Here is a 14,760-nt window from a genome sequence, read left to right on the forward strand (position 1 = left end):
GAGAAGGAATAGCATTCTGTCAATCCATGCCGAGGTTCTAAACGGGAGTCTTCAGCAGCAAACCCATTATAAACACATTTCAAAGCTGAAGTTGTGCCAAATAAGGAAAATGGAGTCGTCCATCTCGACTGCTACTTTTCCAAGCATAAAAGGAAATTGGCCTTGACAAAAAGACTGTTTATTCATATTGCTTTATGAAAGATCTAGCATATGCACAGAGGAGGTCTTCAAAAGAAATTCTCTGCCAGAATTTTGTTTTGGGCTGATAACATTCCATAGTGGGGATGGCCCCTCAAGGATAATTCCTACCAGAGTTACTAATGCTCGGCCACACTGAGGGATTTGGGGAATATATTGAAAAACAGCATTTTAAAGTGGTAACAGCTTTGTCAGTCATTTGCTTTGCTTTTCTGTCTGCATTTTTACCCATAAGAGAGTGAGGTGGGTACATGTAAAAGCTGGCCAGGCTACCGCCCACTCAGATAAAGCCTCCTTAAACCCCAAAGGCTCAAATGACATGTTGTGGATGATCAGAAGGGAGGCTGTGGCTGAAAGACACTCTGTAGATGGGGTGCTTGTGGACAATGTCACTCATAGTCAGTACAATCTCTCAGACATTTCTCTGGGTTCCTATCATGTGTCAGATGGTACAGTTGTCACTGGGGATGAAAGTCAGCCAAGAGTTAGGTGTCCAAGGTTGGGGGGAAATGCCAGAAAGTGACTACCAGACTCCCTGTGACACATGAAGTAACAGAGGCATTTGCAGGGTACAAAGGAACACCAAGGTACCTGACTGGTTCACAGGGCTGAAGTAGACTCGTCTTTGAATCCTGAGCCTGCCATTTACTAACAGCTTTCTTTACCTGTCCAAATTGTAGTTTCTATATGTGAAGTGTGAATAATAAGTACATACATATATGTACACATATACTCATGCCCATATACATATATACACATACATATATACATAGACACATATACATATTTACATTGAGTGGCTTGCTACTTACTCCCACCACTCTAATGACAGACCCAACAATTATGATGGTGATGAGAGTAAAGACCATGATGCCAGCTGGCAATTACAAGTTCATTGTCCTGTGCACTAAGCAAAGCCCTTTACGAGCTTTACTTCATTTAATCCAACAACCTGCTGAGGCTGGTGCTATTATTTATTCCCATTTTCCTAACAAAAATGAGGCATAGAGGTTAAGTCCAGAGTCAGTAGAACTGAGTTTGAAACCCGGAGCCCATGTTGCTAGCTACCATGTGATAGGGCTGAGTTATCTGGCCCCAAGTGGCCACAGGGCCAAGGTGAACCCTGAGGGGCCTCTCAGAGGGGTTCCCCAACACCACCTCTGCATGGCTCACAGGGGTCAGATGGCTTCTCCATAAATAGTGGCCACTCCACCATTACCAGTGTGGAGGGTGAAGTACAGGGAGTGATGCGGGGACGGGTGGCCATGCTAAAAGAGAAAGGTCTTGGCAGTCATTTGTGAAAATCAGCATCACAGCTACTGAAGGTCCAGGTATTTCCATTCCCTGGACTGGCCCTTTCACTCAAAGCTGTCCTTGAGAGGAGTAGTCTGACTTCCTCAGCTTTTATGAATGAGGTGGACTTCCTGCCCCTGAATGAACCTCCTTGGTGTTTAGATTTTTCTTTAAACTCAGATTCCCCTGAGTTCTGCTACCTGACAAAGGCCAGAGTCATGGAGAGTCTCCCTACACACATTCTTTCAGGCAAAGCTGAACAAAGCTTCTAGCATGTGTCTAACACTCTGCTACTTCATGACACAGGGGAGATGCCAGGTACAAGATACTTTTATAAGCTGGGGGTGCTGTCACTTTTTGGTAGGAGAGGGTTCCACTTTTATCTGATTTCTGGCAAGGCATGGACAGCACTTTTCCTTCAGGGAAATATCTGGATATTATTTCTCACTTAGGCATATCATCCGTGTTTGCAATGGGACCATGGTATGATGGTAATTGTGCTCTGCCGAGAATAGGGGTTTATTTATTTATTTATCTTTTTGGCCGTGGAAGTTTCCAGCCAAGGATTGACCCTGCGCCACAGCTGTGGCAATGCTGGATCCTTAACCTGCTGTGCCACAAGGGAACTTCCAAGAATAGGGGTTTAAATGGCAACCCCATGTTTAAATGATAGCTTGAAAAACCAAGGGTGCTGAAGCACACTTGACCTCTGTCACTAATATTACAAAAGGTGTACTATTTGTCATATAATTCACTCAATAATTTCAAAATTTACCCCAAAATGTGGCCAAAAGAACTGGCAAATATCACAGCAGCCCTAATGCCACAATCTTCTCATTTAAGCTTCAATGTCAGTTTCTGATCAGACAATTTAAATAACTGAAACTTAATTCCTGGGTAAAATTTGGGGACACTTTAATGTCAACATGAGAGGATTTGGGAGTATGTTTGAACAGGGATTAAGAAGTCTTTTCTACCAGATTTTTAAAAAATGCATTCAGATCTCTTTGTGGAATTTTTAAGGCAGCGTGTCTGATGTTCACAGTGAGGGCTCACACAGCCATCTCTATCTCATGGTTCCTTGGATGTTGGTGTGATTGAACTGAGAGATTAGAGCCTAGGGTTGTGGGTAGAGGAAAACCACCTTGCAGTTTCCCCACTTCTCTCCTAAGAAGAAAGGGCAAACATATGCCTTTCACAAGTATGTGGTGATGGACATGCTTTTGGCAGAACCACCAAGGTCCCTATCACCTCTGTCCCAGATTCCAAGGAAATAAAATTAGAAGGGATTCAGAACTCCCAGAGCCTATTCTGCCTGCTGCTATTGCTTCGTTTGGGCTTCTGCATACACTGAAGGGAATGCACAACCAATTTCCATGGAAGAGAGAAAGCAAGTTTCCTAGAGAGGCAACATCAGGGAGAAAGGAACTGGGGGCAGGCTTGTCCTGGTGTAACTCCCCACCTGTCATCTGACTACTCAAAAGAAAGAATGTGAAAGTTGGAATCAGAGCACTCAGCTTTCTACTTACTAGCTGAGTGCATTTTGGTACATCACAAACTCTTCCATGTGCTAAACTGGGGAGAAATATGGGAACTCCCAGGATTGTTTGTCAGAGGTCTAAATGAGAGTTTATGATCACTTTCACAGCCACTGTTGGACACATTTAATGAAGAAGTGATGAGAGAAGAGAGAGGTTAGGATGTGGTAAGATGAAGGCCTGGGTGAAAGGCATATGGGATGCTTGGATTGGGTTGATGGGGAAATGAGGGCTGTGTTTGGGAAGGTACTTTGTAATGGTAGTGTTCACACTGGGTAAGAGAGCAGATTCTGGTCACTGAGTGACCTTGGACAAGGCCTCTGTCTCTGCTTCAGCCTTGTCTATGAGATGGGGATATTGATAGCACCTTTCTCATAAAGTTGTTGGAGGGTTAGATAGGTTATCAAGTGTAAAATCCTTAGGAGAGAGTCAGACACAAAGTAAACACCATATAAGCAAGAGTTATTTTTTTTTTTTACACATCTTGGAGTGTCTCCTAATTCATAACAACCACCCAACCCACAGCCCTACCTTGTGAGTACCACAATCACCCTCTATGATACATTTCCAGAATCTACATGTTCTCATCCCCTTTCCATGGTGGGTTGGGTGAGTGCTGCAGGAGTTGGCCCTTGAACCAAATTGGGCCAATCAGAGGCTTGATTCTTGAAATTGTGAATATGAAGGGGGTAGTGAGAAAAGAGGAAAGAGAAAGTAGGGAGAATGATTTGAGACAGAGGTTGACTGGATGAATGAATTCCTAACTGGCCATCCTGGAAACATAGAGAACTGTGCAACAGTCATGTCTCCCACCTGAGAAGAAAAGAAAGCTGCTTTACAAAAAAGGAAGGAATAATGAATAGGCCACACAGAATCAAGAGATGGGGAAAAGTTCTGTCCCTGTGGTGCCCCTGGTTCTACTTCCTTCCTTGGTTTGGGCTGTACCTTGCCTGTGGGCTCTGGGAGACACTCCTGACCCCAAGAATCAGTCCTTTCTTTTACATAAGCTTCCTTCAGTTGGTGCTTCTAATTTGCATTCAAGATGCTCTGCCCATCTTTTAATTCAGAGAACAGAGTGAATTATGTATGATGGATGACATCTATCTCCAGGAATTTCTGGTTATGATATTTATAGGAGCTGATGTTCCGCCATATGGGTTGAATTGCACACCCTCAATAAAATTCACTGTGATGCCAGAAATAGAAAAATCAGGGCATGCTAAAAGAAGATAAGCTTTGTGTTAATATCTCTTCATGAACTAGCCCATATATGAGATCCTGATATTTTATTTCATTTTTAGTAGGTAAGATGTTTCTTACTTTTCTTCAGTAGTAGCCCAGTTGGTTTAAGCAAACAGAGAATTTACTTTTCTTGGACTTCAACTGAACTGAGTGAAAGCAGTTATACAGCTGAGGGTCAAGAATAAGTAGATCCAGGGGTTTGAACATCCTGAGAATCTCGGTATATTCCATCTCTCTTATCTCTCTTGAAGCTATCTATGTTGACTTCATTCTTTAATTTTCCCTACATGGAAGAATTGAACATGGCTGCACACATCTTTCTACCACTAGAAGATACAGTTCTGTTGGACCACAGTCCACAGGTCCCAGTGAAGGAATTCATGGGTTTAGTTGCATCCATTTCTGGACCAATCACTTGTGGCCAGGACAGGTTTGGAACCAGGATTAATTCTACTTAGGTGTAAAAGTCACTTCCAAGACCAAGTAATTGTGGCAAATGAGCCATTGGCATGAATGAATACTGCAAAAGAAGACATTCAATTTCTGTCTCCTGGGGAGATCGGGAGAGAGCAGTGGGCAGACTCTCATAGAAATCCTCAGTAATCTGAATGTTAAATATATCCTCTATATACTTTGAAATTATTCTCCATCCTCTGTGAATAATGACCAAGTTTCGCTTTAATTGCCTATTTCATGGTCCAAGAAAGTCTAGTTCTAAGTTTTGTCTTTAACATCCTATTTGGTATCAGACTATCTAGCAGCATGGACCTGGGGACAGTTTTTTCTGACTTATTGTCTAAAAATGAGCAACTTGGCTCACTATGCAACAGCTGTTCACCACAGACTACACAAGTTTCCTAAAATATCATGGTATGCCTCAAAGTAAAAACAAACAAACAAACAAAAAACTAAAGGTGCCATGAGCTTGTTTTTGAAGTGTGTGTTTGTGTGTGTGTGTGTGTAAAATTTTTCTCTAGGTGGCATGAATACTTATTAGGTGGAAAAGGAATAGATGCCTCAGGGCAGGGCATAGACCAAAGGACCTCTATTTGCTGGATAATCTGCTAAGGAGACACCGGGAGTTTACAGAAGTAAATTCTAAAGCCTTATTGATGTTTACTCCCACATCAAGCAGGATTTTCAAACATAAGAACCTTTGACACTGCCTTTAGCCAAATAACTTCAGACTATTTTTAGCCACCAGACTGACTCTACTAGAAACGCTGAAGGTGTCCAAAAACAAGATGCAAAACATTTCAATAAGACTGCTTGAGCATGGATGGGGATCTTCCTGCTTCTTGGGATCTCTCTTTGGTTTCTCTTCCAGGAGAATTCCTTCCCACGGGTACACATCCTGAGACACTTCTTTCCATAAAGAGGAAGGTTGAATGCCAAGCTCTACTTGGTGTCTCTCCCCCCTTCCAATTCCCACGGCCCACCCTCACATGAACACATACCTTGTGGCCACCGTGGGAACCAGTAGGATCCTATTATGTAAAATATTGATATTTTGTTCTTCATGGATATTTTTGCATTCATTATAGTTTTCATTTTTTAAGATGTTTATTGTTTCTGTTATAGTTGATTTACAATATTCTGTCAATTTCTGCTATACAGCAAAGTGAGCCAGTTATACATATATATCTCTGTGTGTATGTGTATGTGTGTATATATATAGATACACACATTCTTTTTCTCACATTATTCTCCATCATGTTCCATCACAAGTGATTGGATATAGTTCCCTGTGCTATGCAGCAGGATCTCAAAGTATTTAATTAAATATTATTTATGTTGATGACTGCATCCCTCACCCATTTTGAAATTTTGTACCTTAGCTTAGCTTAGTACCTGACCCAGTCCTGATGTTGAGACAGACTTGTGTAAAGGGTCCAGTGTTGCCTCCTAAGTAGTACCTATCCTGTTCAGCCTAGATTTTCCCATCTCTATAACAAGAATGCTAACAGCAATGTCCTTCTAGGATTGTTTGGAGGATTGGATGAGGTGGTGCACATAAAACACTTAACATGCTTGACACAGAGTTAGTACTCAACAGATACCATTAGTAGGAAGACTATTAACAGTAACACACATGGCACTGCTGTAAGAATAGGAGATAATACGTAGGCTCACAGTCATCATAGGAGGACATAAACCCAACCCTAGAGCAATCCTATCTACCGGGAGACTCAGACATGTAAATGGATAGTCACTCTTCGATGAACTGTCATAATAAAGGTTTACATGTGGTGTGAAGAAATCACAAAATGGGGAGCACTCACTCAGTTCTTGGGGAAGGGGTTCTGGGCTGAGGACTGAAGGCTGAGTCAGACAGCTTGCTAAGGGGAGGAGAGAAGAAATGTCCTTCTCAGTGGAACCAGCAGTGGGTACAAAGGGACCAAGGCTGGAAAGGACCCGGGATATTCAGAGGGTGACATTCTGTGTAGCTAGAATGGGGAGTTCTGGTGAGAACCTTGTGGGAGGGGAGGCTGGTAAGGAAGCATAATGGTCTGTGGACGAAAAGCCTTGAAGATCATGCTAAAGGAGTTGGACTTTGTTCTGGGGCCAAGGGAGGATTGTGTTGAAGGATTCTAAGGCTCTGTTTTGAGATGTTCACAGAGGACGTTTAGAAGGCAGTTATGTAAAGGACGGCCAGGAGTGGGGAGGGAGTGGGTCCAGGAATACTCATGAGGAGGCTAATGTAAGGTCCAGGCGTGGAAGACGAGGGCCTGAATCGGAGCCTTAGCAGTGGCACTGGAAAGGAGTAAAGGGATCTGACCCACATTTTGGAGGCAGAATCAATGAGCCGTGGCAGACTGTGTGTGAACTGTTGTAGGGAGGAAGGAGAAAACGACACTGACTAGGAGGTTTCACCCACAGGAAATAGACAGAGGCCAATGGAAAAGGAGTTCATGTGGGGATGTGTACTTGGTGGGAAGAAGAGGATACGAAGTAAGATTCTGACCACATCTAACTTGAAATGCAGGGACTATCCAAGTGGACATGCTCAACAGACAGATGGAAGTCTAAGTCTGGGACTCCAAAAAAAAAAAGTGAGGCTGGAGCTTGAGTACTGGCTGGGGCATAGAAAATACGTGTGCTGTCTCCAGGAGAGGTGCCCTGAGAAAGGAGGCCTCAGGACCCAATCAGAGTGACTGCCCCCTTCCCTCCTGCTCTCATTCTCAGTTTTATCTTTTCATGGTCCTTAATAATCAGTTTTCTTCCTGAGTGAGACTCTGGCCTGGTCCCCCAGCAAATGTCCCCAGAGTTTCCTTACCCTGGCTATTTGGTCTGCCATTTGGAGGCGTCCATCCAGCTCTCGTCTGATCTGGGCTGCTTGCTCATCTGGATTGTCCAGCTGCACAAAAGCACAAACATGGAGACATTCAGTCTGGGTGACAAAAACCAAGATGCTCATGACTTTCCATTTTACACCCCTAATCTGTGCTCCCATGAACACAGTTAGTTCTAAACTAAATGTCAGAACTGTGTAGCATTCCTGCTGTGGCATAGTGGGTTAAAGTTCTGGCATTGTCTCTACAGTGGCTCAGGTCACTACTGAGGCATGGGTTTGATTCCCAGCCCGGTGCAGTGGGCTAAGGGTCCAGTAATGCTATAGCTGTGGCAGGAACTTCCCTATGCCATGGGTGTGACCAAAAAGAAAAAAGAAAAGTTAAGAATCATGTGACAGACAAAATCCAATTTGAAGGAAATCCCAAGTTAAATCTTTTCAGTGTATATATGTATGTGGACTGGGTCACTCTGCTGTGCAGTAGAAAATTGACAGAATACTGTAAACCAGCTACAATGGAAAAAGAAATAAATGTCATAAAAAATATTTTCAGGCAGAGTGTGATGTGGTAGGCAGGACATTGCTAAGAAAGTCATTTGAATGAACTTGGATAAGAATCACATCTAAACTTCTAGGTAGCAGTGCCACTAATGAGGTGGCACTCCTATTTTGGAGTCCAATGAAGAAAGTGTTTATTGGGCAGACATACAAGGTAGGAGAGGGTACTATAACTATTAATAACATATAGAGCATCTATAGTGTCTACATGCCATATATCCTGCTGCTCTCCCACCCCTGAACCATAAGTCAACTACAGCATTCCTTCTCTCTGAGTCCTGAGACCTTCTCAATACTCCAGATGGCTGCTACTGCTCAGTTGGTGTTGATACCTAATTGAAGTCTCTTTTCATCACCTCCGATGGGTAGACAACTTAACTTCTCTGGTGTCAGTTTCCCCATCTATGTAATGAAGGGGTTGGTTATACAATCTCCACCATCCCTTTTACATCTTTCTATAAATCTATGAAAAATATTGGTAAATATTTCTATAAAGGACCATATTATTAACACTCTGGGCTAGGAGAGGCCTAAGATCTCTGTTGCAGTGACTCAGCTCTTCCAATGAAGTGTGAAAACACACAGACAATAAGTAAAGGAATGAGCACTGCTGTGTTCCAGTAAAATTTTATGTACGACAGATGGCAACGGGCCATAGTTATTGATCCCTGCCCTGTGGACTGAAGTTCTCTAATTCCAAGCAAGCCTTGTGTTATCTTTCCAACTGTAATAGAGTCTGCTTTGTTCAATAATTTATAATTTATTTCATTCACGGAAAAGTTTCCTAAGAAGGGAAGAGTGACATTCAAATCAGATGTGCTCTATTTTTCTTTTCAGAAACTAGTAAGTGAAAACAAAAAGTAGATAAAGAAATATGTGTTCCCTAAGTCCCTTTCTTTTAAAAGCCATTTTTGTTTATAAAATTGAAAAGTATGAAATTTTTATTCAGGAATTTGAAAATGAAAACTGAGCTCCATGATTAAAAAATCTTATTTATTCTATGAAATGGTATAAAAATGTTATTACTAAGATGATGTAAATGAGAACACTGGATAAATTATGGTCATATTTTTGAAGCATCATGAATAGTTCTCTTTGGCTTGTTTTACAAAACACCTAAGAATCCATCTGATTTTATTCTGTGCATTTACCACCCTGTCCAGTTCAGGAGTTGCTTTATCTTCTCTTTTCCATAAAGCTTGGATTGCAACTCATTGCCATGTATTCTAAGGTAGCATTTTCTAAAGGATATTCTGCTGAACAACAATCTTATTAGATACTCCAAAAGAAAGTGTTCAGAAAGGCTCCAAAAGAGTGGTTATCTAAGTGTGAGCAATGCTATGTTGACATGAACAGTTTCTGAGAAGTCTGCAGTAAGGAAATCTGTCAGACTTTGACTGACCCAACTATTATTTAACATATATTTTTTAATTTTTTGCATCATATCTGGTGAACATGAGTTGGAAATCCCATTCTAGATAAATAAAGAGAATCACCAGAGAGCAGTCATACCACTGATTAGTGGTCCATCCATGACCACATGTGGGAAGCATGGTTTTCTTAGTGCTGGTTTTAATATCAGTGAACTGTTTTTATTCTGTTCCCTTGGAAGCCCAAGACTTCATATCCACATGCAAACCCATAGGGAACACTCAGAAGTGTCTTATTCAAAACACATATGTAAAGAAAACTTCATACTACTTCCCAGAGAAGAAGGAAAATGATTTGGTTGGGGCTCAAGTTGGGAATTCTGTCAAAAGATATGGTGTTCACAGAGGTTAAAACCAAAAATACAGCCCAAGACAAACATGGCCATTATGAAGCTTCACAGTGGTGTATGAGTTTTCCCACTGGCTTCATTGAATACAACTAGAAACAGCAGAGAATGCCAGCAATGAAGATGAGCAGGTTAGGTCTACACAAAGCTTGGTTCACTCATTCATTGGTTCACTTACTCATTCATACATCAACTTTTTATGAAATGTCTTGCTATGCAAGATACTGGAATACAGAAAGGAACAAGACAGCCCCAGCTCTTGCTACCATGGAGCTTGAGTCTAACAAGAAGAAGTATCATTGTTTGAACAATTTGGGCACACAAGGGAGGGAGTTAGCACGTAGTGAACATCCTATTTCAAGACCAGGTACTATATGATCTATATTGAAGCCTTTTCTAAGGGGTCCCAAGAAATAGATGTTAAAGGGCATTCTCCCAGGAAAAGGATTCTGGGGTCAGGAAACACCGCTCCCTCCTGAAAATTTATGACATATTAGCATAATTAAGATAAAAAATTCTAGAGTAAATAAGCCTATTTAACTGCATTTAACTTTGTCTTTGACACAATTATTTCACTGAAAACCAGTATTCCACAGAGAAGTTTGGCAAATTCCTCAAGTGGAATAACTTTATGAAGTCGGCACCATTATCATCTCCGTTTTACAGGTGAGGAAATTGAGTCTCTGTAAGCTTCAAGACTGTGGTAAAGTTGTATAAGCCATCTGAAACAGAGTCTGCCCTGCTTCAATCTGGACCTGTCTTGTTCTGCTTTTTGTTGACTTTCTTCTTTACTGTGTTGTTTTGGTTTTCTCACTGGCCCTGACAATTAACTCAGCTATTTTGTTCAACTGAACACATAGGGCCATCACTGAGGGGCTGAGAAATGTTAACACTCCATCTCCTGTCACGGCTGATTTCTTTTGGGGAAACTGTAGCAGTGCCAGAGCTCTCCCTAAGAAATGATACCTGTGGAGTTCCTGTTGTGGCTCAGCAGAAAGAAATCTAACTAGCATCCATGAGGACAGAGGTTCGATCCCTGGCCTTGCTCAGTGGGTTAAGGATTTGGCTTTGCTGTGAGCTGTGGTTAGGTCACAGAGGAGGCTTGGATCTGGTGTTGCTGTGGCTGTGGTGTAGGCCATCGGCTACAGTTCCAATTAAACCCCTAGCCTGGGAACCTCCACATGCTATAGGTGCAGCCCTAAAAAAAGACAAAAAAAAAAAAATGATATCTGTGGGCAGATCCTTATCCTGGCTTTGCCATTTAGTAGTTATGTGATGCTGGCCAAGTTACTTAACCTCTCTGTGCTCAGGTCTTCTCATCTGAATAATCAAGATAATAAGTCTACCCAAAGGCTGTCATGAGGATTCACTGAGACCACAGACATAAAGTATTTAACCCAGGGCTTGGCATGCAGCAAACCCTCAGGAAATGATGGCTGCTCTTTGTTATCAGAACAGTCCATGCTGGCTATATTTCTGACATGGGCCACATGGGGAGTCAAAGTTTCAGATGAGAAGGTGTTGGATGGGCTAATGTCCCACCCCTGGGTGGATGGGGGTCTTGGTCTGATAGTCTGTGCCCGGAAAGGAAGGTGATGGGAGTTTCCATCTCTGGATGAACTTCCTTGGCTTCTCAGTGTATCCCCCCATTCTCCAGGGTCAAGTCCTTTGCTCCACTGGACTTTAATTGGCAGAAGTGACTGGCAGGTGAACATTGCTGCTGGAGAGCTAATGATCCAAAGGGAAGATGAAAACAGAAATGTAACCAAAGCTCCCTAAAATAGCCTGGCATGAGAGAGAAGCCATCCTCTGTGGAAAAGCTTGACAGCCCTGCTGTATGAAACCCCTCAAAATAAAGAAAAATCAAGTAATTACCTTTCAAGTGCTGGAAAGAAAAAGCCAGAGAGTGAGCTTCCATGGAAACGAGGTTCTGTTTACCTAGCTGGTCTTTTCCACTGAGCAAAGGATAGATCCACTGGCAAACCAGGCCAAGGGCAAACCTTTCCCTTTGACAGCTCATTAGGGTTAAAATATGTACATGGGTATGAAAGCTTTTTACCTAATTAGCCAAATAATCTTCCTACTAGCAGAGGTCAAAGAGAGGCAGTGGGTTGTTTTGATTTGCCAGCCCAGCAAAGGGAACTACTTCTCTGGGCTTTTCTTTAAAGTGATGGAGAACAAAGCTCAGTGCTGGGTAAGTGCACACAGGTATCATCTAGGATGCTGGTTCAAACCCATCCCAAGGTCAGGGAGTCTCTCCATTTACACCTCTGCCCCTACAGTCAATGCAGACAGGAGAACTCAGACCAGCAGCTCTCTGGGGTTGGTTTGCACCGGCAGGAGCACTACATGGTGGAGGACCTCACAGCGCCCAGTTATCCCTCTCCCATGTTTCAAGACCCTGTCAAATCTATTAACCTCTTCGAGTCTCAGTTTCTGCAGGGTGGGGACCATCTTTATTTTGTATAGCTATTGAATGAGACTACATGCTTCAAGGGAAGTCAGGCCAACTGGGGTCCAAATTTCTGCAATTCCCTTACTCAAAGCCATGGAACAAGTGGCTAAACCTCTCTAAGCCTCAGTTTTACTGTCTGCAAAACCAGGGATGAGATAAGATACCTACTTCAGTGTGTAGATAGAAGGATGGAGAGAGATGACTATGAATGCATAGCATCTAGTATGGTGCTGACATAGAGTAGGTCCAATAGCTTAGCAACTAGTTTCTTGAATTATCAATTTCAATTTTTAGAGTGGAGGCTCATCAGATGTTAACTCCCCCTCCCTGCCCTTTGTGATTTATGAAAGAAACCAGGCGGGTAGACAGGGGAACCCTGGAATGGACAGTAGGTGCCTGTATTCTGGCCCCAACTGGCCCTTAGCCAGGGGATCTGGGGCCAAAGTCATAACCTCTTTGTCCAAAACTCTTTCATCTGAAAAGTGATGAACCCTAGGTGATTATGTTCCAGGAGTCTCTGAAAAGCCAGGATGAACATTTCTCAAAGTTGCATTCCGCAGAACATCATTCCTGCATACCCTCTATGAAAAAGACTTCTGCAGCCAAATAAAGTCTGCTTCCTCTCTCCCCTTCCCAGAGAAGCCACCAGACATGTTAGTGAGAAATGCTACATGAAGGCAAGCTCACGTGGGTCCAAACTTATCTGACAACATGGGTAATATGTTTGAATACTCCAACACACTTCAGGCCATGCTCACCTAGGCAATTCTCCTGTTAGCTTCACTTTTCTCATGTCCAAGGACAGAATTTGGGAGGAGAGAGAAGGATGCAGAGAGGAAGCAACCCCACTCTGCAAAAAGGTCTATATCTCAGTGAAAGGAAAACACTCCATCTGACCTTTTTGGCTGATACAGATTGCACCAGATTGCTGGGCATCCTCATTAGCCCTGAAGCCCTGGAGGGTCGGCCTTGACGGTGTGCCCGGAAGACATCCTTGGGTACCACTTTTCCTATGGATGCCTGAATCTTCTGGGTCTCATGCATCATGATGATGTGGAGGAGAGTCCAACTCTGGATTCTTCTACAGTCCTCACTGTTACTGCTAAAGGCAATCCGCAATCAAGCAAAGAGAGGATGTGATTCAAATATGCAGAGAATTTAAACAGAAGCAAGCAGATTACTTGGTGCACTGTTTGACTAACTGTTCTGCTTTCTGGACACATCTCTGGTCCTCAGCCTCAGAGCCAATGGACAAAGTTTGTCCTCAGAACTATACTCAACATGATCCAGAACTGTGGCTGGGAGGACACTTAGGAGGTAGTGACCTCAGGCTGGGGCGGGGCTCTGTGGCCTTTTGGGTGCCACCTCCTCTGCCTCAGTCTGCTCTACTGGGTCCCCTGCAAGGCCTTTGGAAGGGTTTGCTTTCTCCTGCTTCCAGATCTTTGCATGCACTGTCTCCCACACCTGGAACACTCTCCTTTGCTCCCTTCCTTGACTGATCACCACTTCCTTCATTCTTCATCTGTGCAGTAAACTCTTCTCTGACTCCTCCAGATTCCCTTCTGTCATATATTCTTTGGGCACAGTGCACCTCTTGTTTATTAGCATTTATCACAATTATAATTCCACACCACTCATGTGATTATTTGATCTCTACCTCCCAGACTGCAAGCTCTGTGAGGGAAGGTGCCTGTAAATTTGGTCAGCTCTGCATCCCTGGCTCCTAGCCTGGTTCCAAATAGAGAGTGTGCTCTGATGAATGCCTGGCCAACCAAAGGACTGAGTTAACTTCAACCTAAAGAGGGAAAAGGACCCACCCACAGGCACACAATCATCAGCGAGAGAGCTGAGACCAGGTTCCCAACCTGCTAACCTTCAGTTCTCTATGTCTTGCTGCTTGGCGGCTGTGTCCTGGGAAGCGCCCCTTTCTGCAGAAATAGGTCAAGACTGAACTTAGCTGGCCTATCACCAGTCTCACTGCAGATAAAGCATCCTTAATTCTTGACTATGGGGCATGGAGGCAGGTGTGCCTGTCAGCAGCTGTGGTGCAAGCCACCTGCTGACCTGGGTTCAGCTCAATCTGTTCCCCTTGTTTTCTCTCCATTTTCCAGCCTTGCCCCTGGGCGCCCAGGGACTCAGTCTGAGAAGGAGGCTGCCAAGAGCTACTGCAGAGAGGGCAGAGGCGCCTCCCATAAAGCACTGGCACGGCCCTCCTATCCTCCACAGCCCTGCATTTTTTATCCGCCTTCAGAGACAAACTGCTCCAGTGAATGCTGCCTGCCTGGTGCACTGCGGTCTGGAAAGTTACAGCCAGGACAGTGTCAGTTCCCAATGAGGGGATGTGGGTATTGAGCTCCTGCCTCCAGAATGCATGGAGGTTTGCACTCAATGTCTGGCTGCTGCCACT

At 43.4% G+C, this 14,760-nt stretch overlaps 1 protein-coding gene across 26 annotated transcripts in view; it reads right to left on the reverse strand.

The window, feature by feature from the left end:
* Nucleotides 1-14,760, reverse strand: part of CADPS (calcium dependent secretion activator) — a 502,621-nt gene that overhangs the window by 265,626 nt on the left and 222,235 nt on the right. For all 26 annotated transcript variants that reach the window (XR_014823443.1, XR_014823444.1, XR_014823442.1 and 23 more), the window contains exon 4: nucleotides 7,549-7,629. Coding sequence is in view for 22 of the 26 variants with exons in the window: in XM_021069166.2 (XP_020924825.1) it covers nucleotides 7,549-7,629 (81 nt within the window). In the remaining 4 variants the exon portion in view is untranslated. The remainder of the gene's footprint in view (nucleotides 1-7,548; nucleotides 7,630-14,760) is intronic.

The sequence above is a fragment of the Sus scrofa genome, chromosome 13 (genome assembly GCF_054392235.1).
Source record: "Sus scrofa isolate SSC_HxYL_T2T_F1_AM1 chromosome 13, Sscrofa_HxYL_maternal_Yorkshire_Landrace_v2.0, whole genome shotgun sequence".
NCBI classification, from domain to species: Eukaryota; Metazoa; Chordata; class Mammalia; order Artiodactyla; family Suidae; genus Sus; species Sus scrofa.